General features: G+C 44.9%; 1 protein-coding gene across 1 annotated transcript in view; it reads right to left on the bottom strand.

Moving 5' to 3' along the window:
• Hydin (HYDIN axonemal central pair apparatus protein) overlaps nucleotides 1-25,463 on the bottom strand; it is a 362,032-nt gene that overhangs the window by 23,970 nt on the left and 312,599 nt on the right. Inside the window, exons 59-75 of the mRNA XM_028891069.2 lie at nucleotides 23,442-23,646; nucleotides 22,136-22,371; nucleotides 20,192-20,343; nucleotides 19,891-20,080; nucleotides 17,366-17,468; nucleotides 16,854-17,141; nucleotides 15,180-15,322; nucleotides 13,866-14,084; nucleotides 11,683-11,843; nucleotides 10,341-10,438; nucleotides 9,062-9,260; nucleotides 7,768-7,980; nucleotides 7,180-7,318; nucleotides 4,762-4,927; nucleotides 1,892-2,039; nucleotides 808-1,015; nucleotides 158-379 (exon numbers count right to left, since the gene is read on the bottom strand). Coding sequence (XP_028746902.2) covers nucleotides 158-379; nucleotides 808-1,015; nucleotides 1,892-2,039; nucleotides 4,762-4,927; nucleotides 7,180-7,318; nucleotides 7,768-7,980; nucleotides 9,062-9,260; nucleotides 10,341-10,438; nucleotides 11,683-11,843; nucleotides 13,866-14,084; nucleotides 15,180-15,322; nucleotides 16,854-17,141; nucleotides 17,366-17,468; nucleotides 19,891-20,080; nucleotides 20,192-20,343; nucleotides 22,136-22,371; nucleotides 23,442-23,646 — 3,090 coding nt within the window. The remainder of the gene's footprint in view (nucleotides 1-157; nucleotides 380-807; nucleotides 1,016-1,891; nucleotides 2,040-4,761; nucleotides 4,928-7,179; nucleotides 7,319-7,767; nucleotides 7,981-9,061; nucleotides 9,261-10,340; nucleotides 10,439-11,682; nucleotides 11,844-13,865; nucleotides 14,085-15,179; nucleotides 15,323-16,853; nucleotides 17,142-17,365; nucleotides 17,469-19,890; nucleotides 20,081-20,191; nucleotides 20,344-22,135; nucleotides 22,372-23,441; nucleotides 23,647-25,463) is intronic.

The raw sequence follows: 25,463 nt of genomic DNA, 5'->3' as shown, positions 1-25,463 counted from the left end.
CCGTTATTTGCTTTCTGGCTGACACTGCTGAGGCTTCTGTTCCGGAGCTTGTGGAGCTGTCTCCAAAACAACCACCCTGTAGAAACTGCTTAAACTAACCACCTGGGGCCACAACCACAGATTCTTTCAGCGTCTGGAAAACATTAAATGGTCTCACCTTGATTCTGAGCTCCAGGCCCTTCAAGACACACTTTTGATATGGTTGGAAAGACAGGTTGGCAGGTTCTGACTGCCCCACATCTACGCTATTGTCGGTGGGCGTGAAGTCCAAGTACTGCAACAGGGCTTTTGGCCCAGAGAGCTCTGCCTGGTAGCTGAAGTTGAACTTGCCAGTGTTGATGAAGTTGAATTCACACTGCACACATTCATTTAACTCTACCTGAGAGACAGAGGGAGAACAGAGCAGAGAATGAAAAAAACATAGATACCCTGTTTAGGCAGAAAAGTTCTTTGGGAAATAAGGATGGAGAGTGATATTGATAAGCTGGGCATTATTAGCTGAAGGGAATTCGATATTCTAGCAAGACCCACCAAGTTGTGGGGTCTTCCTATATCTGGAGTGTAAGTTGGTAATTTAATTCTTAGATCTTTCTTGGTAGTGAAAACCTTTCCTATTTGTCTAATGCCAAGTGTTCATGTCATATTCATCCTCCAAAAAATAATAAAAACATTCCCATCATAATTCTGAGGGTGGATTTGTTTGTCTGGTCTCTCTAGTATTTGAGATAGGAAGACTCAGCTCATACTCACTGTACCATGTCCCCTAGCTAAAGGTAGAGAGATAGTGATGGTCTTGTTACCCCTTACCTCATAGAAGTTGATGGTGTTGATCTGGTTGGACATCAAGAGGGTGGTGGAGCCTGTCCTGTCTCTGCACTTGACCTCTGCATTCATTGTGTAGCCCTCAGCCTTGACATTGAGTGTCAGAGGGTGGGCTTTCCTTTTTACATTACAGATCAAATTAAAGTTCACATCTCCTTCTTGCTTTGGTGTGAAGAAAATATCAATTGGGAAACTGATAGGGAAACAAGACAGCAGATTAATCGACTAGGCTGGCCTGTTAAAATCTAATAAAACAAGAGTCCACTGGATTATTTGATACACTCTGAGCAAAGGACACCACCACCACCACCACTCCAAATTAAGTGAATTATAAAGATTTTCCAGGCAAATCTTGGTACTGCTTTGTGGATTCATATGCACAAGACCACAAGGAAAAGGCTATGGACATGAGAAAAATATTAAGATGAAGATTAGGATTAGGGCTGGGGAGGTGGCTCAGTGGTTAAGAGCACTGGCCGCTCTTCCAGAGGACCAGGGTTCAACTCTCAGCACCCACATGGCAGCTCACACCTGTCTGTAACTCCAGTTACAGTTACTAGGGAATCTGATGCCCTCTTCTGCCCTCATCAGCATGTTGCACATATGGTGCACAGACAGACATGTAGGCAAACTACCCACCCATTCACACATTTAAAAAAATGAAATTTATCAATGCCCCATAATTTATCAAGGGGAGTCGGGCAGGAGAGAGATGAAATCGCATATATATTAGAGTTGGGAGAGGTTTTCATTTTTCTTTCTTTAGAATTTGTTTTTGGTGTGTGTGTGTGTGTGTGTGTGTGTGTGTGTGTTGTGTGTGTGCACTGGCGTGCGTGCATGCATGTGTACATCAGCAGTACACGTGTGGAGGGAGGTCAGAGGATAACCTGTGGGAGTCAGTCTCTCCTCCCACCATTTGGGTTCTGGGGATTAAACTCAGGTTGTCAGGCATGGTGGCAGGTGCCTTTACCACCGAGTCATCCTGATGGCCCAGAAGAGATTTTTTTTTTTTTAATAAATGAAAGGCCTGGGACCCTGTATGCATCCCGAGGACGTCCTTTGTACTTACCTGGACAGTGGTGGGATCCAGCCTTCCATGGGACACACAACCAGGCTGTTGTTGAATCCTTCGGAAAAACGAGAGTTATCCTGGAAGGCAAAATTGAACCCATGCTCCTCCTTGTTGATGATCTTCACAGTCTCTCGGACTTCTCTGCCTGGGGAGGAAACAGCAGCCCTCAGCAAAGGCCTCTTGCCTGGTCACTGAGATACCGCAGCAGATAACGGCCCACATGTAAGAGGAAGGCTTCGCAGAGCAGTCTCAGGGCAGCCACGGACTGCCTCCCTTCCTTCCTTTTGCCTTTCCAGGGACCTTCCTCCTGGAGGGGTTCCACATCTTCCTTCTAGAATGTCTCTTCCCTAACTGACTGCTCTGTCTAGAAGGTAGGTTCTCTGACCTGGCCACAGCTCTGCTGGGACTCTCCTGACACCATTCTCTTCCCTTGCTCCTTCACTCAGGAGTTGTAATGTCTTCTTGGGTCATTATCTTCCTCATCCCCTTCGATGGCCCACATCTCCATAAAGAATCCCTATGTTGAGTTCTTTTGAATTTGGCCTTGGATAACCCTGGGCTTTCCTGTGCAGGGTCCTGATTCATTCTTTTGTTTTCTCTTTGGCTAATGTTAAAACATTTATTTGCCCTGGGTGGTGGTGGCACATGCCTTTAGCCCCAGCACTCGGGAGGCAGAGCCAGGTGGATCTTTGTAAGTTCGAGGCCAGCCTGGTCTACAGAGTTCCAGGACAGCCAGGACTGTTTCACAGAGAAACCCTGTCTTGGAAAACAAACAAACAAACAAACAAACAAACAAACAAAAAAACCAAAACCAAACAACCAAACAAACATTTGCCCATAAAATTTTAGGATCATCTTATTCAATTCTCTTCCTCAGTCCTTTAGAGATTGAGGCTATCAGATTTCACAAATAACTTTTATTAGCATAAATGTGAACCAAGTACTACTTGGGACATAGCTATACTAACATCAAGTCTATCTGAAATTAACTGTGAATCCTGTGCAAACCTAGCTGGGATTCTAATTGAAATCTGATTAAAATTGCATTTAATTTTGGGAGAACTAACCAAATGTTTAGCCCTTATTTGGAAGCATGCTAATATGATTTAACTCTTGACATATAGGTCTTGGGACTTGGATTTATCTTTGGATATTGTACACTTAGTTAGCAGTAACTGGTTTTTATTTTGTTTTTGCTTCTAGGTATTTACAACAAAATGGGATGAAACTGTTCATTTTTTGCACATTTGTCTCACTTGGTTTACCAAATTATCTCGATTCTAGTAGTTTCTCTCTCTTGACTCTTGAGGCTTTATGTGCAAAAAGTGATTAGTCACAGCAACTTAGATGATTTTTTTTCTTTCTCCCTTAAAGTTAGTGCCCATTGTGCTTATTTTTTGATTTTTCCTATTTGTCAAAATCTCTAAGAAAATGTTTGGTTATAGAGGTCATGGTAAGTACTCTTGTCTAACTCATTTTAATTCAAGTAGTTTCAGTGGCTTACCACAGGACACCATTTGCTTGTCTCTTGCTATAGGTTAATATTCTTTATGTTTTCCCTCCAACTCTTGTTTTATTACTGGAGGGTTTTATTTTATTTTACAATACCATTCAGTTCTACATATCAGCACGATTCCTATTTGTACATTTAGTATAACATTATCTTACTGATTTTTGAGGTGGGATAGGAAGAACTTTTGATGAATTTTAGCAATGACTTTTTGGTACATTAGCATGAACATATGTTCTTCATTATTGATATAATGATTATACTGAAATATACATCACTGCATTTGTGGGTTAAACTCTTCATATTGTTTGGTTTACTATCAAGAATATTGTTTTTTTTATTTTTTTTTTTTTTTTGGTTTTTCAAGACAGGGTTTCTCTATGTAGTTCTGTGCCTTTCCTGGAACTCACTTGTAGACTAGGCTGGCCTTGAACTCACAGAGATCCGCCTGCTCTGCCTCCCGAGTGCTGGGATTAAAGGTGTGAGCCACCACTGGCCGGCAGAATATTGTTGTCTAAATAAACATCTAACTAATCACTTGAAAATTCTTTGGCCTTAGTTGTATTTTACATGTCCCACTCATATCCACATGAAAGACACACAGAGTTATTATATCTGGTGGCTGCTTCCTCTACACCACAGGTCTCTGCTGGAATGTTACCTTGTCAGCATCTACCACATCCCTCTTCTTTCTACCCTGCTGTGTTCTTTCCTATAACACACAGCAACCTCTGACTTACTATGTATTTTACTTGGTTTTGTTAGTCTCCATCCCATGATTAGAATGTTAACCCGAGAACTTTGTGCTTTATTTTAGTGTATTCCCATCCCACAAAGGAGTATTTGAGCCAATCTGGTATCTCCCCATCCCCTGATCTGGAGATTGAACCAGGGCTTTGCGCATGCTTGCCAAGCACCCCACCACTGAGCCACACCTCCCTTCAGCCCATCAGTAACAATTTCTGACCCAGTGAATGCATGAAAAGACGGTAGAGGAATCTGAACATGGTGGAACAGACCAAGCACCAATAAAACACAGCCCACAGCCTGGAGGTGAGAGACATAGACAAGACACACAGCTCTAAAGATGAAGAGTCAGTGCATGACCCACAGAAACCTGCCCATGAGACTCTATAACAAACCTCCCAGGTATTCCCAAGGTATTAGGGTGTGGCTGCCAAAGACAGTTGATGGAAATGAGATTCAGAAGAAACTATCATATGGTTCTCTGACGGAGTCTTTCTGACATATTTCTAGAAGGTTCCAAGAGGAGTGTCCCATGATGGTCTGTTCCTGGAGTCCTTGATGACCTAAGGTCATGCCAGCTCAAAATGAAAAACTGACTGGGCCTCCTTACCAATGAGGAGAGAGCTGAAGTTGAGATGTGACTTGTCAAGAGATATGAGGGGGTCTGTGGTTTTGCCCACCAGCAGGAAGGGGACTGAGATATTATGCTCTGGGATAGAGAACGTCCAGAGTGCCTCTGTGATGTCCAGGTGAGCAGGCAGGAACTGGAACACAACCTAAGAAGACAATTCAGAAAAGGACAGTGAGAGGCACACTTCTTTGTCCCTTTGGAGACCTCCTAGCATGAGGGCCATAAGAAGTGACATTTCCCCAGGATATCATTACCATCTAAAGCAGGTGTGACTCTATCAGCAACGTCAACCAGTTTGCCCTGCCTTTGGAAGAGCGGAGCCGTCTGCCACACCCACAGCCTGTGCGTCATGATTATATTATAGTCTGCACCATTCTTTGGGATGGCATGATTGTGGCACAGAGGACCGGAACTGGCACCCATACCAAAGAAAGACAACCTACATGTCTGTCAACAGTCTGACTTATAGCCCAATTCAAAATCACTACCAGGGCAACAAGATCTTTCTCTCTCTCCTCTGTCTGCCTGTCTACCTGCCCGCCCACCTGCCTGCCTGCCTGCCTGTCTCTGAAAGTCAGAAAAAGATAATGAGTGACTGGGCTGAACAGCATTGACATTGATGGGGATGGATTCCTTGAGGATGAGCTGGGCCATGGCATGCCACAGTCTATTTGCTAAGTGAAAATACAAAGGAGCAAAAACATCACTAATGAGGACAGGAAGAAACTGGCTGGTAGAGAGAAAATGGAGCAGACTTCTAGAAAGAAGCAGAAAGACCTGGTAGGAGAGTCCATTCTCAAAAGCTACCATAGGTGTTTAGCCCCCTTCCCCCCGGGGGAAGCAAACTTGAGTGAGTCTCTTTGTACTTGGTTGATCAGGATTGGATGGAAGAACGATAGCATTTGGTAAGGTCCATGCCAATGACAAGATAATGCAGGAACGATGTTCTAGAAATATGTCACTTGAATGACGCTACTCTTGCCCCAAACCAGCACAATCTTGGATGACAGATTCTGCAACTTACCTCTCTAGGAGTTGGTCTTTGATACATTTCTGAGCTATGGAGAAGGAGTCTATCTAAGCAGGACCACAGCTATGGTGGTCCTGGATCCTATGTTGAACTAGATGGCTTTGGGCACTGTCAATATGCAGAAGCCAAGTGGAGAGTCTACAAATATGCTTCATTTTGTTTGGAGGGGGTTAAAAATAATGAGCTAACTATCAATACATAGGATAGAGAGATTCACACAGAAATACAGGAATTTGGTGTTTCCAGAAAAGTCTAGGAGAACAGGTCATCCTGGGTCTATTTGTCTGTGTGGTGATCATCTGCCAGAGGAGATGTAAAGCCAGTGGGTCTTGGTGCCAGCACTGCCTGTCATTTTCCCCCTGCCTGGCTTTGTTCATTTGGGTGACCTTACAGAAGGCATTAAATAATTTTTAAAAAGATTTTATTCTTAATTATGTATATGTAGGTGTTTAGGTGTGGGTATGTGCATATGATCGCAGGTGTCCAGAGGCCAGAGGTGACAGATCCTTTGGAGCTGGGGTTATAGGCCTGTTATGGGTGCTGGGAACTAAACTTGGGTCCTTTGCAAGAATAAAAAGCATTCTTAACTGTTGTCTCTCCAGAACCAACACCAGCGTTTTAATTTATTCTTACCTCCCCCACCCTGTGTGTGTGGGGGTGGGGTGGGGTGAGGGGTGGGGGTGGGTGGGTGCTTGTGTGCTCAGCACATATATGGAGGTCAGAGGACAACTTGTGGGAGTTGACTTTCTCCATCCATCATGTGGGTCTCAAGCTTGGCAGCAATCACCCCTTTCCTGCTGAGACATCTCACCAGCTTCCCGGAGGTATTTGAATTCATAATTTCCATTTCATGGATTTATTGCTATGTGTAAGATTTTCTGTCGAACTTGCTGGCCATAGAGCCTACAAGAATGCTTTGAATGTCAAGTTCACACATAAATCTGACTCCCTGCCCTGTATTACTGTGGAGACATTTAGGACTAAGCCACAAGTTAGGACTCTGTTCTTACGTTTTGCCTCTTTCTTTGGGAAAAAAAAACATGTCCCTTTGCCGCTGTCTGTCTTTGAGATACAGATAGTACTTTTTTTTTTTTTTAGGTCCTCATCCCACGAGCCCAGGAAGCCCCAGATATTTGTGTCTGGTTCCCATCTACTCCTTTAACAGTCTCATAAAATCCCTGAAATACTAAGGCTTTCTCCACAACCATCCAAGAGAGCGCAGATGTCTCTTGCTCACCAGGATTGTACATGGTGGCCACTCAGTAAACACTAGCTGATCAATGATTCTCATCAATGCTATTCTCTCTTCACACACTTGCTATGCAGAGATGGCTAGAATTGCTGGGTCCCTAGCCACACACACACACCTCAGCTTTCTTTTCAGGGTGGATGACACCCTTTTCTGTAAGGCACACAAAGGCTGGCGGGTGCTGGAGGCTTTCCGTTTCTTCAGAGGTCCAGCAGAAAGAGTAGGTACTATTGGTCGGGTTCAGGATGGTAAAGGTCCTGGACAAAGGGGGAAAAATTGACAGCAGGAAGTGAGAGAAGGTAGTTAAATTCAAGAAAACTTAGGTAGACCCCAGAACTGTCACTGTCTCTCCCTGGGAGCCAGAAATGATCTGAGAACTTCATTACTGTAGAAATAAAAATGCCATCTCCCCCTAGCATCTAAAAGGTAGTTGGAGTCCTGGACTTTGGAGTGATAATGCTCCAAGGCCATATGTGTCCAAGGATGCTCTGTGGTCAAGGTGGGGGTGAGGGAATCTACAGTCAAAACTGTGGATACAGAACCCAGCTTCATTCATGTACCAGTTCTCTGATGTTAAATACCTACAGGAAACCCCTAGGACTTCAAAACTGCTTTTAGGTTAGCTGGTTTCTCTGAATTCTTCCTCTGAGTTCTTCAGATGGACTGACTGGCATGGATTCAATCAATGCAAACCCACATGACTCACCGGAGATTCTTTCCTCCTATACCCACACTGGTGAACTCGATCACCCGGGTGTTTGGGTCTAGAGCCCCAACACTTGGTCCTCGAAGCTCTGGGTTGCGCCGATGACCACTGATGTAGTCTGAGTCCTTCAGGTCAAAATGGCAGAATGGCAGGATGCTTCGCCCTTTTGTTACCAGCATAGGGCCTTGCTCTCCTGATGGCAGGTTAGGAATTCTGAAATGACAAGCTTATTTTAATTTTTATTTTATATTCTGCTGCTGCTTTCTTAGCTGGTTGGACATGAATATTCTGTCCACCAGAATGTGAGTTCCATATGAGCAGAGGGTGGGTTTTTCTTGATCAGCAATCATATTGTGCCTTGACTGGCAATTCTACATGGTACGTACTCATTAACTAATTGTTGAATGGATGAGTGGGTTGAGTATGAAGATCCTGAATTGGGGTCCCTCTGTGTATTTACATGTGGCTCCAAGTTTTTTTCCTCCTATCAGTATTAGTTGTAAATTAGTGCTTATCCTCTGGGTCCACTCCTAGGTACCCAATAGATTACAGAGAAGGACCTGGAAATCCTAAAAAAAATTATTTTAAGACCCTTGTAGACTTGATGCATGTGAACAGATTCAGCTCCAGGGCCGAGCTGAGGTGGCCTTAGTGTGGCAGAGGTTTCTGTGGTATGAAAGCAGGGGCTCAGGGAAGTTCTGACAGCTCATGTAGGTCTACATCATCTTAGGCCAAGGCTTCTAGAAGAATTCCTCTTTGGAATCCTTCTTGGCAGAAGGTACCACATCTAGGACTTTCACTGATGTATGTATGTATTTGCTTATTTTTTTCACTCACCAGATGCCAGACCAGACTACGTCCAACAACCCCATTTCCCTTTCTATCTTTGTTTATTGAGCTTATTGTGGGCCAGGCATTGCTCCAAGTTCTTTGCTTAAATTAGCTCAGCTAGTATTCCAAATCATTCTACATGATAAGGATTGATGCTCGAAGTTTGTCTAGGAGACAATGGAGTCTCAGAGAACACAGAAGGAAGCTTTCCCAAAGTGTAGATGAGGCCTGGTTGCAAATTACTCTCATTTAGTGGAGTCCTGAATGTGGCCAGGAAGGGGCCAGTACGCAGTCGGAGGTAACAGGAGAGTTGGTGAGCAGAGCTTAGACAACATCCTCCTTGTTCTCTAAAGGCTGGCCCCTTTCCACTACTGGGCTCCAAGGTGTGTAAAGTAGGAAAGAGGACAGTGGTGGGGTGGACGAGGAGGGTAAGAGCTGGGGGCTTGGAGAACACATTTCTTACTGGCAGTACAGGGTGCTCTCAAACTCCCCAATGTCCATCGGGGAGAACTTCACTTTGAGCTTCTGAGTCTTCCCTACGGGCACAAAGCCTGAGGAGGGTTCCACTGAGAAGGGCGAGGGACATTGGTCCGTCCAGTGGTCCAAGGCGCTGTCCAGGGTGCTGCCTGTGCCCTGACTAAGCTGATCTTTCTGGCTGGAACCTGAGGGAGGATGGAGAAAAGGTGATAATCTGCAGTGGCAATGGGCGGCAGCCCACTCACAAGCCCTTAGGGACCTTCTGTGATATCTGTGGACCTGTCTCTTATAGCAAGCATGTTTAACCCTGGGCACAAAAGGAAAGCAATCAACTCATATTTCACAGGTGACTTGTGAAAAACACATCTATTCATTTTATGATGTTTTCAGATTTATTTCCTTCTGGCTCAGAGAGAGTGGGTCAAGAAGGGGTTTGTGTCCAGGAAAGGCGCAAAGCTACACAGAGAAACCCTGTCTTGAAAAACCAAAAAAAAAAAAAAAAAAAAAAGAAGGGGTTTGTGGATCTTCTGCACCAGAATAATGGGCTGTGAGCAGAATTTGTGGAGAGCCATTGATCTAATATAGGGATTTACAAAGTGGGAGTCCATGGGTAAGGGCCCATTCGAACCATCTGTGAATCTCCACAATTGAAAAAACAATGAACACTTTACCTACCAGGTGCTGGGTCCCTAGCTAGAGCTTCGTGCATTTGGCATATATATATATATAATTTTCTGGGAAAATAACTCATAGTTTTCCCTTTTTTTAAAAAAAGTTTTTTGTGTCTGAGTGCTTTTTCTGCATGTATATATATGCACCACATGCATGCATTTCTGGTGCCACAGGGATCAGAAGAGGGTGTCAGATCCCCTGGAACTGGAGTCACAGTTATAAGTCACCATGTGGGTGCTGGGAACTGAGCCTGAGTCCTCTGTAAGAAGTAGCAGGTGCTCTTAACTGCTGGGGTGTCTCTCTAGCCCCACATGCCAGTTTTTAAGTGGTCTGCAATCTTCAGGGTCGAGAACCAGAAGACCAGAGTACTAGTGATAGGTGACATGAGCCATCACTCTGGAGGGACTGTAGAAGGCCTGGGCAGGGAATCCGGGATGGGAAGAGGTCAAGCTATTTATCTCTCAGGTCCACATGGCGTTGTGAACCCCACAAAGCCATTCCTTAGCTACTTAGGATTCCCCGTGAGCAGTGCTGGCCTCCTATGAATGGGTGACTCGGCTCAGGCCCTGGGGTTTATCTGGCATTGAGTTTACCTTGATTTTCTGGCATGGCAAAACTGACTGCCCTGGAGGTATCTTCTGAGATCCAGTTGAATTCTAACAGCACATGTCCTGTGTTAACGAGGTCAAACCTGTGGATGGATCAGCAGCAGATTTCAGAATGCGCTGTCCATACTTTTACCCCACCCAAGTACCAGCTGTATTGTTTCTCAAAGGCAAGTCACTTCATTTCTTAAGTACTTTTGTTTTTTGAATGTCTGAATTCTATTCTTTTGTGCACATACATAAGTATGTCACATTTTCTCTGTTCATTCATTTGACAGTGGATACCCAGACTGGCCCTTTGTCTTGGCTGTTCTGTAGTGTCCACATGGGAGTGCAAACATCTCCTTGACATGTGGATTGAACTTCCTATATACCCAGAAATGAGCTAGTTGGGTCACATGGTAGGTCTATTTTTGGTTTCATTTTGAGAAACCTCTTTACTGTTCTCTATAAGTCTGTCCTTTTCAGCCAAGTAGATGAGGCTGGAAGATATCACGCTGAACAAAAATAGACACAGAAAGACACACACCATGCATTCTTTCTCATCTGTGGAAGTTAATACATTTAATCTCAAAGTAGAAGAGCTTAGCATAATGATTACTGGAAGCTGGGACAGGTCAGAGGGAAGGCATGGATAGAGAGAGGTTGGATAATAGGTACCAAAATGCAGTGCAGTGGGGGGTAGTAAGTCAGGGTACTACAGTTTATAAAAGCCTACCATATATTTTATGAGGAACTGGGGAGAGGAGTCTGCCTCCAGATAAATGTTGAGAGATGGAAATGCTAATCATTTTGATCCAATCATTATATACTGTATGTTTGTATTGAAATAGCACACTCTACCTTGTAAATATGTACCATTTTCACATGTTAGCTAAAAAGCAAATATAAAATAAAAGATTGAAAACAAATACAGCTAGTTGTAGTGCACACCTTTAATCCCAGTACTTGAGAGGCAGAGGCAGGCTCGTCTCTGTGAGTTCAAGGCTAGCCTGGTCTACATAGTGAGTTCCAGGCCAGGCAGAGACATTTAGTGATACCCTGTTTCAAACAATACATTTTGAGATTGAATCTTGCTACTATAAAGGCCATTATGGATTGGAGTTCAAGATTTTCTGGTCTCAGCCTCCTGTAGAATGAATTACCATGCCTGGGTGAAAATATTTTTAAAAAGCATTTTAAAGAAATTTCATCAGAACTCATTCATTTAATGTACTTTCTTTTTAAAAGATGCAAAATATTTATGTAAAGATATAAAGAATATAAAAATTCAACTGTTTAGTCCTTAATGGCAGTTTTCCTCATAGTCTAAAAGCTTTTAGTGACTCACTCGAACACTCGAGTCTGGTAAACCAGTGTTTCCTTAAAGAACACGTCACTTGTGTTGCACTGATATGAAGCAAAATCCACGTTGGCACTGATCCGGATCCGCAGCTCTCGGTAATTTTCTTCTAGTATTGAGTGGGCTGGCTCAGGGTCTGTCTCTATCACCTGGAACAAAGTCAGCCACATCCTCAACAGTGCAAAGCCAGCAACCCACAGGAACATTGGGAACATCACACTACTTTAATCTACCATGGAAATGAACATGAGCCCACAAACTTAGTTCCGGGAGACATGACTTGCAAACCTCTAATAGCTTAGAATAAAAAAGAACAACTGAACAACAGGCAGTTCCTGAGAGGATTGGGACCACATGGTCATGAGTGGACCCTAAAGAAGATAGAGGAACTGGGCACTGTAATGCACACCTTTAATCCCAGCACTCAGGAGGCAGAGGCAGGCAGATCTCTGTGAGTATGAAGTCAGCCTGGTCTACAGAGAGAGTTCCAGGACAGCCAGGGCTATATAGAGAGACCTTGTCTCAGAAACAAAAACAAGAACAAAAACTAAAGATAGAGAAAAGAGAACCATAGAGGAAAGAACCATAGAGGTATTAAACAGAAAACGAATTGCAAATGGAGAGGACCAACAGAATTGTTTAGTTGAAAAAGATTTTAAAACTTTTGGTGAGATGGAGTAAGAAAAGTGCAAAAAACAAGAATCATTAGTTAAAGGGGTGCATTACTACCAACCCTACATGTCTAAAAATACATATAGATGATTTTTGAAAATATACATAAAATTTTTAGAGGGAAAAGAAAAGTAATTTAATAAAATCCATGCAATAACAAATTTAAAAACCCACAAAAAGTAATTGAATAGTAAAAAAATTAAAGTAAAAGAAATTGAACAACAATGTTAAAGAAAACAATGGAAAACGTTTATTACTACTAAAGGATTGGAGAGTTGCAAGTGTTAGAGAAGATCTAAAAATAGAAACACCTTGTTAATAGGGAAGACACATTAATATTATAAAATTGTCATTTGTTCCCCAAACAACCTAGCACTGTAATCCAATTCCAAGTTTCCATTACAGATTGTCATAACACTTGGCAAATGGATTCAGAAATTATACATTAGAAAAAAGGGTCAAGAATGACCAGAACATTTAGAATAAAACAATATGGAGTAGGAGTGTCCCTGCAGACATCAAGGTTGATTATGAAACTATGGAAATTAAGCTAATGTAAAACTGGCCAAAATGCCTTGCCTAACAGTCACAAGGCTGTGGGTTCATCTCCAATATCTCACAAACAAACCCACTAACCAGCCACCCTCCCAAATGTCTGACAAAGTCAAACGTTGGAAAGAACGTGGCTCACAAAACTCCTTTGCTGTAAGAGTAGAAATCAGTGTAGTTGAAATTGGGCATCAACATTCACATGTGCCCTGACTTAGTGCTGCCACTTGTAGAAATGTAAACATGGGTGCCAATCTGCACAGAAATGCTGCCCAAAAGAGAAAAACTTGAAATAACTTTCAGAGGAAGAGATAAAAAGACTGAAATTGTGTACAACAGTGAGGTGGATACACCATGTAACTAACTATGTGACTATGATCACATATAGTAACCTTTAACAATTCCCGGCTACATGCCAGTCCTTTAGAATGCTCAGGTCAACAAACCATCCATCGAGGGAGTGACTCGGATGGTGATTACCTCTAGGAGGAAGACATAGGGATGCAATGGGCAGAGCGGCACAGCTATTCAGGGCCCAGTCCTCTTTTGGGGCATGGGTTAATTTCTCATAGGATTCAAAGGAAAATGGCAAGGGATAACATCAAGGGGCATGTGTGGGCCAAAGATGAGATCCCGTCATGAACTGAAAGGTCTAACGACTCTAAGTCCAGACACCTGATGGAAACAGGAAGCCACGACTAGCAATGGCACTTTTGAAGGAAAAGGTGAAAGGACTTGCTGCAGCCATTATGAAGACTGAAGCTAAACTGCCAACTAAGGCAGGGTGTGTTGTTAGGAAGGGTATGGAGATTTAGTTTGCCGTTTCTGAAACTAAAGTCAGATGCAGACCTTTCCTGTTTTCCACAGCGAGACACTGCAATTGAGAGCAGGAGGCATCCGAGCATGGTGGGCTGGGTGAGGTTGGTGCTTCCTGTTCCCCAAATACTCACTTTTCGTTTTGTAGTCAAGTTCCCAGGTGTATTCCGGGGAGCATCCACCCATTTGACTGTGCGCATGCGGTCATCCCAGTCAGGGACCTGGTCTGCAGGGAGCTGGAACACAATCTTGGACAGCGTGCACTTGACATCCATCTTCTTCAGGCTGATGGGCACATCTGACTTCAGGGTCACCACCACGTCCTTGGAACAGCCGGGGTGGAGATGGCCTACCTAGGGAAAAGTCTGGTATTTGTATTTTGGGGAATTCAATCTTAAGGTTCTTTGATGGCTGGTGGTGATTCGAAATCTATTATCCAGGCCTATATAGGTAGACTGACTTAAATACATACAAGAGAATCTTTAAAATGTCATCACAAAGAGAGGCACAGTGGCTCATGCCATGAATCCCAGCACTTGGGAGGGTGAGTCCGGTTTGCCGTGAGTTTGAATGAAAAAGTTTTAAATTGCTCAAATACACTGGATGTAAAGGAGATCCCATTTGGTTTGTAGAATAAAATGACTTGTGATTTATCTTAGATAAAGACAAAGGTACAAACACCACCAACATGTACACCATCCACACGACAGTCCTCCGACAGGGAAGACATTCTCTCTCCTGCCTCTGGACAGTGAAGGTGGATGAAAGCTTTGGATTGCTGGAGATAAATGCCTGTGTGTCCATGTGCACATACAGGTGTGCACAATGTAAGTGAACTGCTCTCTCTTTGACAGCTTAGATTATCCTCTCATATCCATTATACTCTGTTTACTCATGGGTCAAATGTTGATTTAAAAAAAAAGACTAAATGAAATTGGCAAGGCTTTGGAACTGGATATGGCATATAGTGTGTAGTTAGTTTTCTGTAGCGATTCCTTAGGGGTGGATTTGGGCCGAGATGGTGTTGGAATCTATCAGAAGCCTAGGCTGGCCTGGAACTCACTATGTAGCTCAGGCTGGTCTTGAACTTGTATTTCTGCCTGAACTTCTCGTGTGTTAGGATTGCAGGTACAGAGCACCATTCTTGGTTTGTTGAGCCAATTCTGAAGGTCACGCTCCGAATAACACATGCACAGAGGGACACAGCTCTACACTGTGGGACAGGAAGCTGGGGCCTCTCGTCATTTATCCAGGCCTCCAGAAAATTCCTCACGATCTTCCTCATGGCAGGATTTGTTAAACTCCTCTTAGGCCATGGGGCTCTGAGTGTGGGATGGCGACTGGGAAGTTTCTTAGTTCAAGATGTGTCACATCCCATTCTATGTATCCATGTGGAGGTTGGCTTAGGCCTGAGGGATTCTGGAACCTAGTGAGTGCCTTTTGCTTACCTGTGGGGAGAAAGACAGCGTAGCTAAAAGGGGCCACTCGAACCGAACTACATTCACTTGGCTGTGATTGGTGATGGTGAAGCTCACGGTGTAGTTGTTTCCAATGTGGCAGTACCCAAACTGGATGTGGTCCAACAGGGCAGCTAGGGGGCAGAGCAGAAGGCAGTGAATCCTCTCTGGCCTCTCTTAAGAGCCTGTTTTTTGAGGGAGGCATATCTTGATAGATACTGTATCTCATTCACAGTTTTCTTGTTCCTCCTTGGATGGTTATATATGAAAAAACCTTGGGTAGAAAGATCTGCCTCCCAGGACTCAATTGATCAATCAATTGATTGATCCATCCATCTATCTATCCATCCATCCACCCACCCATCCATCCATTCATCCATCCATTCATCCATCCATTCATCCATGCACCCACCCATCCACCCATCACTTCTATCTACCTACCTACCTTGGCTCTTCTATTTGTTCAAGAGAAAATAAACATTCTAATGTCATTTGTTTGGTGAGAAAATACAATGAAATGTTAGATTGCCAGTTAAAATATAGGATTCTCAATTAAATTTGAATTAGAGATAAACAATGAGTAATTCTTTATGATAAAGATGTCCCGTGCAACACTTTGGGGACATACATATACTAAAAGTTATTGTTTATCTGGAACTTAATTTTCTTTGGAATACCTGTATTCAGGTTTGCTAACCTGGAAATCCCATAATAGGTATGGAGTCTGATCTCTAAACTTGGATTACTGCTAGCTCCTGTTTGACCCCTGACTAGAGAGCCATGCCATAGCTTCAGACAGGAGTGAAACACCAATTACAGAAAGTGTTGATTTCAGCCCCTGATTATACATTCCAGGACTATTGTTAAGTTCCCGTGGAAATTTTGAAGCAGAATTTACAATTCACTTTGAAGCAATCAGGTGTAGTGTCAGAGCGCTTAACAAATGCTTTTTGGTAATTAGTGTAACATGAAATGTTTCCTTTGCTGAGTCCAGCCCCTAAGTGGAAGGTTCAGTGCTTTAGACACTGCAGAGAGGCATGTCTTAAGCTTGAACATGCACACCATCACCCAGGGATCAGGTTCAAATGTGGATTATGATCCGAAGGTCAGGGCAGGTCTGAAATTCCCGTTTCTGACAAGTTCCTGGAAGATGTGATGCTGTAGGCTGCTGGCCTGCTCATCAAGTAGCCCGGCTGTGAGGATGGGGGCACATGCCCATCCCATCTCAAATGAGACAAGCCCACTATTTCACTTAGGAAGCCTAGGACACACATTCCAGATGAAATCCCCGATGCCAACACAATCCAACCACAAGCCGGAGACAGGGAAACTGCCGGGAAGCACACATTTGCTAAAGAGGTGAACAGGATCACCAGCATCAAACTATAAGCTCCCTAATAAAGGCAAAGACTTTCTTATTAATCTGCAAGTCTATGGCTCAGTGTAGGGCTTGGTACTTGCACTTGGTGCTAAGTAAGAGTTCACCACATGAACCCACACATAAATGAAGGACAGAAAGAGTGAGTGAGCCCAGCACGGCAGAGCTCATACTGATAAAAAGACTTGTTCCTAACTTCTCAGGAGGTTGCACCAGCTTTTTAAACCCCACTCTCACTTGGGATGATGGGAGTCAACAGTTGTCAACATCACTTCGGCTTCTCCCACCTGCCACCAGGTCTTCCATGGATGTTTCCTCAGCAATCTCTATGACCTCAGACATAGTTGAGCCCTCCTGGCTGGTGGAACCTATCAGCCCATGGATGTTGTCCAAGGTGATGTCATCCTCGTAGCTCTCCCCCACCAGGTGGATCATGGTCTCCTCATACTGGTTGTTGATCACGGACAGGTGGATGGTGCCTGTCATCCTCCCAAGCTTCTTGGAGTGGAAAAAGACATCGAATTCAGCTGTGTCTCCAGGAGAAACAACCAGGGAGGCTGTGTGGGCCTTTTTGACTGTAAATCGAAGACAAGAGGTTACAATTCAGAATCACTTTAGGAGAATACATCTCCAGGAAGACCAGGGATGGAAAAAAAGCAGCTTCTTTGAAGGAATGAGCTTAGGCCACTGGGCTTCCGGTGATGTGACCGAGCACCAGCTGTGGCTTGGTCCTGAGAGGTCCAGGGCAAACCAGCTTCTGAGACCCATCGCCCTACCGAGGCACCTGCTTGCCACTCACCCTTTTCATTTGGTTTGTTTTCCTCCATGATGTAGATGTAGGAGGTGGTGGGTCTCCCTTTCAGAGAGAAGACTCCCAGTTGGTCCCGCAGGTCCACATGCAACTGGCAGGAGGAAAGTCAGGTTAAGGAGTTGAGCTTACAGGCTGCTCAGGAATTTGGAGTCTGGGCTGTGATATTGTGCTGTATTTGGGGGCAAGAATCTCCAAAGCCATTATGCGGAGTATTCACTTTTTATTCTCATTCTCTCTCTCTCTCTCTCTCTCTCTTCTCTCTCTCTCTTCTCTCTCTCTCTTGCATGAATATGTGTGAATGGTATGTGTGTGTGGCTGCACATGTGTGTGCAGGTATGCATGTGTGTGGAGGCCTAAAGTTGACAGTGTGCCTTCCTCAATTGCTCTCCTCTTAATATATAAGCAGGGTTTCTTGCTGAACCCGGAGCTCACTGAGTCAGGCTAGTCTAGCCAATCAGTTTGCCCCGAGGATCTTCAGACTCTGCCTCTTGAGTGTTGCGATTACAGGTGACTGCCACTCCCTGTCCTGCTTTATGTGGCTTCTGAGGATATGCACTCTGAGGATATGTTTCTTTCTTTCTTTCTTTTTTTTATTAAGATTTATTTATTTATTTTGTATACAGCATGTATGTCTGCAGGCCAGAAGAGGGCACCAGATATCATTACAGATGGTTGTGAGCTACCATGTGGTTGCTGGGAATTGAACTCAGGACCTCTGGAAGAGCAGTCAGTGCTCTTAACCTCTGAGCCATCTCTCCAGCCCGTACTCTGTTTCTTATACTGGTGCGTTAAAAGCGTTACCTACTGAACCACACCCCTAGCTCTAGGAACCATGGTTTTGAGAATCTTAAGAGAGATATGCAATAAACATTAGACCTGGATAGGAAAAATAGGTATTCAGTCAGGCCATCCCTTAGTATCTGAGTAGGAACTGGAGATCATAGTAGGCCCAGAGATCGCAGGCAACCTTCCAGACTACACAGTTAGTGGCAAGTGGTTGCCAATGCTTCTGTTACACAGAGAGGCAGTTGAAGAGTACATTCCAATAATGAAATGGACATGAATACCCATAATTCTATGAAGGAGTGCATAAATGCCATTTCCTAGAAGCTAACATCTCCTAGGAACTATGCATTTGCTACAGTCATGGTAAACATCGTAGCAAGAGGAGAGGGAAAACAAGGTGGACCTCTGACCAACTTAAGGAAAACAAGTGGTTTTGGGTCCATTGGAAAGCAGGCGGGGCTAAAACCAGCCATTTGATTCCAGGTGTGAGAAATCTGACTTTTTTAGAAGGTAGCAATGCTGATTATAAAATAAAATAAAGTGACCCAAAGAAGGAAGAAACAGAGGCACTGCACTGAAATAAGAGATTACATATTTAGAAATAACTCTAATAAGGAACTAAATGGAGGGGTACTGAGCTGGCTCAGTGGGTAAAGGATGCTTGCCGTTAAGCCCAACAACCTGAGTTCAATCCCAGGAAGCCACAGGGTGGAAGGAGGGAGTGACTCCTGTGGTTATCCTCTGGTCTCCACATTCTCATGTATGCACATACATGCAAGATAATAAATAAATGTAAAAGAGAGAAACTATATGGAGGAACTTACATTTTAGAAACATGGAGAAAAAGTCTAATGAATGGACAGGAATCCTAAATGTTGTCCCTGGTGGACAGTTACTCTGAAACCAGGAATTCTCCCAGATAACCTGTAGGCTTTCATTTTGATTCTAGTGAGATTAAAACTTTTCGGATATATTTTATTGTATGTATGTGTGGGTGTTTGGCCTTCATGTATGTCTGCACACCACATGTGTGCTTGGTGCCTGTGGAGTTCAGAAGAGGGTGTTGGATCCCTTGGAACTGGAGTTACAGATGGCTGTGAGCCTCCAGGTGGGTGCTGGGAACCAAACCTGGCTCCTTTGTAAGAGGAGCTCTTAACCAGTGAGCCATCGCTGCAGCTCCTTCCAATGAGATCATTTTAAAGGGACAAAACAGAAGGATTCTTAAGTTCATATATGGGCTGACTGCACAAAAATTCTTAAGAAAAAAAATTAGTGGGTGCAGGACCTCACTGAACTAGACTGTAGAACAACATTATTTTTCCAACCTATGGGTCACGGTCCCTTTGGGGGTCGAACAGCCCCTTCACAGGGGTTGCCTAAGGCCACCAGAAAACATAGACATTTACATTATGATTCGTAACAGTAGTAAAATCACAGTCATGAAGTAGCAATGAAAATAACTGTATGGTTGGACTGTATTAAACAACACAAGGACTGTGTTAAAGGGTCACAGCACTAGGAAGGCTGAGGACCACTGGGCTAGGGCGTTTACAAAGTCACCATAATGAAAACCATGTAGGCTAGTGCCACCATAATGTTCTTTCTCGCCACGGGCCTAGAATCAACAGAACCAAGGACTGTGGCCTGAGACTTCAGAAACCGCGAGGCGGAATAAAGCAACAGGATCTGGCTAACATGTCACCCCACGTGCCCCCGTCAGCTGTTACCTGGGCAGGGATGGTGCCGTTGTTCTTAAGGATGAGAGGCAGTTTCTCTGAGTGACCGAGCAGAAGCCTCTTGAACAGGAGCAAGGGGTTTCCGTGTTGGTTATATAGAGTTGGTCGAACGACAGTCACGCGAGGGAGGGTCCCCTCACCAACAATGTCAAACACAAGACCTCGGCTCCGGGCCAGGTTGCTGCAGGGGACAGGAGGAGCAAGGTGGCTTGAGACCAACCTGGCAGGAACACTTTCCTACGCAGCAGCCCGTGGGCTGCCCTGCTGCCACAGGGGAGGGGCTAGCTGGTACCTGGGCAAGCCATCCAAAGTAGCCTCGAAGATGCACTGGTAGGTCTGCATGGCCTGCGGCGTGAACAGCACCGTGGTAAAGGCATGAGAGCGACTCCCAATGCACATCTTGTTGGGTTCCACGTCAAAGATGTCAGTGATGCGGGCGGCTGCCTGTGAAGGGGAGCAGTGCCGGGGGGGGGGGGGGGGGGAGGGTTAGCTACTTTGCATTTCCAGTGGGGCTTACTGCTGATCTCTCTGCCCTGCTGTGGGAGCTCTCCCTCCTCCAGACTGTGCTAGATAAGCTCAATTACCTTCAGAGTCATGGGCCCTGGATAGAATGGCCCAGGGTCTGGGGACTTACCCCTAAGCAACGTCTGGCTGCATGTGGCGAGAACACGAACTCTGAGTCAAATAGACACACCAAGCCAGTCAACTAAACGGTCTCACTACCACCCTGTGTTGACCCCAACTAACTAACTAAATATAATTAATTGTGGAGCTGAGCTGGAAGCTGGCTGAAGGTGCTGGCATTTTGATGCATTTTGATCTGGGCCTGAGGTCTCTGACTCACTGCTGTGACCCCTGTGTCATTTGAGCTAATGAGTTTCTGTTCCTTGTAGCTTCAATCGCCATGACTCAGAATACCCTTTAATAGTCAACCCGTTACTATCCAGCGAGTGGTTTGAACTGGACAGACTCCCAGCGTGGCTTTGAAAGGACTTTTTCATTCTTAGGAGCACCGGGCAGAACACAATGCAGGCTACTCCCACTTGCTCTTTAGACAAAGGATGGTTAAGGTTTCACTGCTTTTCCCAAGGGATTCCCTTCAAGTCTCAAAGTGGAGAGGAGGAGATGCCCCAAGTCCACTGTCACAAAGCTTTTCTCTTCAGAAGCCAGGCTTCCCTACTTTTTGTGCTTTTAGTACAGAATGAGGAGGAAGCAACCCCTCAGTGCTCTACAGTATGATTAAAGAACCATGACTGGGTGTCACCAGTGCCCAAAGGGAGTCATGAGGGATTAGACGGTCTCCTGATTATCTCGGATGACAGTCTTCCAGGAATGCACACAGCTTTAGGCTGAAGCCAGCCTTGGGGACCTCCTCCACCCCCACATCAGCCATGAACAATGTGAGGTCTGGGGCATGAGAGCTGCGCAGGCTAGATTGCACACTGTTCTGATGACGCCAAGTAGTATTTGAAGCATATACTGGAAATCTGGGGGTAACAGCAACCTGTGGATTCAGTCCTTCCTTGTGTTATCTTTGAATTTTTTCCTTTACAATGAAGAAATGGCTTTGGTATAATCTGTCTCAGAGAGACAGTTTTAACCTTAGAAGACCTCTGAAGTGGGCACTCATTGAATATGAAAAAAGCTTGGCTTAATCCTAGCTGCATATTCCCAGGATATGGGATACAGGAAGAATTGAGCTTTTTTGAACCTTGGCTAGTTTCCCTACCTGTAAAACAGGGGTAAGAACCAAGTTTGAAAAAGATGCGGACATGAAACAAAGCATTAACTAGACAATCGTTTAGCATGATGCCTGTCACACAGGAGGGCCCTGATACACATTCTCTATTCCACCTTACACCTGTAGTCTGATACCTTCCAAGTCTCCCTGACCGAAAGAATGGGAGATTGGAGGCTAACCTGCCTGAACTTGGTGGCCATCTTTGTTTTCTCTCCCAGTGCTTGTATATATCAACAGTGAGTTCAGCTGGACAGACAAATGAGGTCCCCAGTAGTATGAACTAATTTAGTACAAAGGTACACACAGGACATACACATGCAGATATAGTCCTTGGCCTGTGGGAAGTGGCCTTGTGACCTCACAGAACTTCTAACAGGACCTGAGCACCTCATGGTTCCCACCTAGGTGCAGGGGCTCCAGAGCAGGGCCTTCCCAGGATTCCTTTCCTGGCTTTATACCAACTAAAAAGGGCCAGGGTCACCAGGAGCCTCCTACCTTGTTGGAGATAGGCTTGACTACAATGTTGATATCACAGGCAATCTTTCCCACATTGCTGATCTTGAACCGAGCCTTGGCCTGATGACCCACCAGCACATTGCAGAAGATGAACTTATTTTCATCCTCCACAAACAGCCCTCCACCCTGTATGGTCTGTAGGATGTGGTACAGGTTGGGGCTGGTACAGATCTGGTGTTCCTCAAATATTGAGACGTTGTTGTCCGTCACAAATGCTAGGGAATGGAGAAAAGAACGTGAGACTGGCTGGCTGCCGGAATCCTGGCTTTCTGTCATGCTGATTTGGATTAAAAACTTTAAAATATTACATTTATCCCTGCCCCCCCCCCGTGTGTGTGTGTGTGTGTGTGTGTGTGTGTGTGTGTGTGTGTGTGTGTGTGTGTGTATGTGTGTATGAATGTGAGTGAATGCATATTCTTTTTGGAGTTTATAGGACAACTTGTAGGAGTCTATTCTTTTCTACCATGTGGATTCTGTGGATTGTACTGAGTGTGTTAAGTTTGGTGGCAAGCACCCTTAACCTTCTGAACCATCTTGCTAGTCCATGATATTTGGATTTCGACAAAGGAGAACCACAAGCTAGGAACACAATTTAATGACAGAGTACTTGCCTAGCATACAGAAGGCCTTGGGTTCTATCCCTTGCATTGCAAATACAAACAATGACAATAAAAAGTGAGAGTCATGGAGGACAGATTGGGCAATCCACACACTGGGATATAAGTGATGGGACAAAGTCTATCGGCTTCCTCTTTTGTCCATTCTGGTTGATACATCTCAATTAGCATTTTCCTTCCATTGGCAAAGGATGGCGAGAACCAAGGTCTTGGGTGGACTTAAGAGGGAGGAGGGGGTTGGCTTATTTTGGTTTGGGGCTCTAGGTGGCTTAGAGCCAAAGCTTCACCTGAGCCCTTGCTGGGTTAAACAATCAGCACACTCAGTTATTGGGCATTGCTCTCTGAATATGTCCACAAGAAATGGCCTGAGGTCTGCCCCTCAGTCCTGGGCCACATCCCATGCCAGCTCATTTCTCAGACAGCACTACTCATCTGGGAATCCAGGAACAGACCCAGAAAGGCTAAGGATCTGGAGAAGCAGAGTCTCTTCTATACGTGCTAAGGCTTTAAAAACAAACATGGCCAAAGACCCCGGAAGAGGTTCTAAGTTTTCAGAGGAAGCAGCCCAGCCTTGACTGCTGGACATCTCTAGAGGGATTTTCCTGGACAGGGAGGGCTGGCAAAAGTGCAAGTCTTTTAGGAGTGTTGTCCAATCCAAGTCGCAGTACCTGGCAGACATGCTTCAGCAAGGAGAGTGTAAGGAATGCCAGCAGGATTTTCTCTAGTGTCTCGGTCAGAGATATCGATGGCCAGAAACTCTTCACACCTCCCCACAGGGTCAGCCACACACTCCACAGTGATGACCTGCTGTCCTCCGGAAGGGATAGAGCCAAATCCTGGGTATACAGTGAACATGCCATGGGAGAAGCGGGCCTGCAGGACAAAGGCGGGAAGGGCAGGGCGGAAGGAAGCAGAGTGGGTAACTGAGGCTGAGACGTTCCACAAGAGCCCAGATAAGGAAATGGGGAAACAGTGGGGCCTTCTCTTTGCCTGGAGGGGCAGAGGCCCTGGGTGTTCATGATGGTTCCTTTCTGTGCATCCCTTCTGATCAGTCATGACAGAACCAAGGGCTCAAGGAAACAGATCATGTCTACATTATATAATACTTATCTGCATGGGGGAAATCTCAGAGCAGCAGGGGTTGGATGGGGGGCAGAATGGAATAGCAGTTGAGATGATGGGGTTTGAATGAGATACTGTGGGTTTGAAAGAGAACGGCCTCCATAGGCCCATATATTTGAATGAATGCTCGGTCCCCAGTTGGTAGAACAGCTTGGGAGGGGATTAGGAGGTGTGGCCTTGTTGGAGGAGGTGTGTCACTGAGGGTGGGCTTTATGGTTTCAAAAGCCCCTGCCAGGCCCAGTCTCACTCTTTGTCTCTGGCCTTCGGATCAGGATGTAAGCTCTCAGCTGCTGCTCCGGTGCCATGCCTGCCTGTCTGCCGCCATGCTCCCTGCCATGGTGACCACGGACTCACCCTCTGAAACTGTAAGCAACTCCCCAATTAAATGTTTTCTTTTATAAGCTGCCTTGGTCATGGTGTCTTTTTCATAGCAACAGAACAGCAACTATGACAGACAATCTGAGGTTTGAACTCAATCCCCAATATGTATGGTTTGACCTTGGGGAAAAAAAAATGACTTCTCTGAGTCTCAGTTTGTGTATCTATAAATGTCCTTTGCACAATGGATCACTGGAGGGTTAAATGAGAGGACACTCATGAGTGCATACTGTAGCACATAGGGAAGAATTAGTGCTAAAGAGAAGGTCATTATAGAGAAGGCCTCACATGTCCCTGCAGACCCAGCCCTCCCCCTCCTACTTGTATTTCTCAAGGTATCTGTAGCATATACTTGAAATACAATGTCCCACGAGAGAAAGATTGTCTTGGGTAGCCCAGTCTCTGTCCTCACATTTCTAGATGTTTTGTAGTGTTTTAGCTCAGAGACCCAAATATCTTCAGGGGTCTGAAACCCGGAGCAGAATGAGTTTGGGGACTGCAGTGTGATGTGGCCAAGTGCATGCAAGACTCCACTACCTTGGGCAACTTCTTGGATCCTAGAGGATAAGGCCCTAGATAGGTTAGCTGTTGCTTCTTCGCTGTGTGAGTGATGCTTTGTATGACTTTGGCTGTGAGTGTCCTGCCTCACGGGACCCGTGCTCTGGCAGCTGGATCTCCTGCTGGATCATGGAAGGAGCTGGTGAAGGTGTTAGGATACCCCTGCCAGGTGTGATGCCAGTGCATGATGTTGGAAGGTGCTTGTAGTCCAACCCTGGGGCTGACAATCAATGCACAGTACTCCCCATCTCAGGGAATGACTTCAGAGCAGTCTACCACACGGATATCATGCACTCCTGGTTCTTAGCTTGTCTCTACTGTTGTTCAGTTTCACAAAGCTGCCCAAGAGCAGGCGATCTGACTTCTGATGTCTTGTTCAATGCCCCTGTTATGCATACTTGGAGTTCATAGGATCTGAGTAGTGGTGTGGGGCAAGTTTCATCAACTGCCATTCTTCCCACTGGAGATGTACTTTTCTCACTTAACCCCACTCTTACCCTCTCCAATTAAATGTTTTCTTTTATAAGAGTTGCTATGGTCACGGTGGCTCATCACATCAATAAAACCCTAACTGTAACTCCAGGGATCTGACACCCTCTTCTGGCTTCATCAGCACCTGCACTCATGTGCAC

This window comes from Peromyscus leucopus, chromosome 5 (genome assembly GCF_004664715.2).
Source record: "Peromyscus leucopus breed LL Stock chromosome 5, UCI_PerLeu_2.1, whole genome shotgun sequence".
In the NCBI taxonomy this organism is placed as follows: Eukaryota; Metazoa; Chordata; class Mammalia; order Rodentia; family Cricetidae; genus Peromyscus; species Peromyscus leucopus.
Note: the sequence above shows the minus strand (reverse complement) of the source record. Positions and strands in the feature narration are given on the sequence as shown.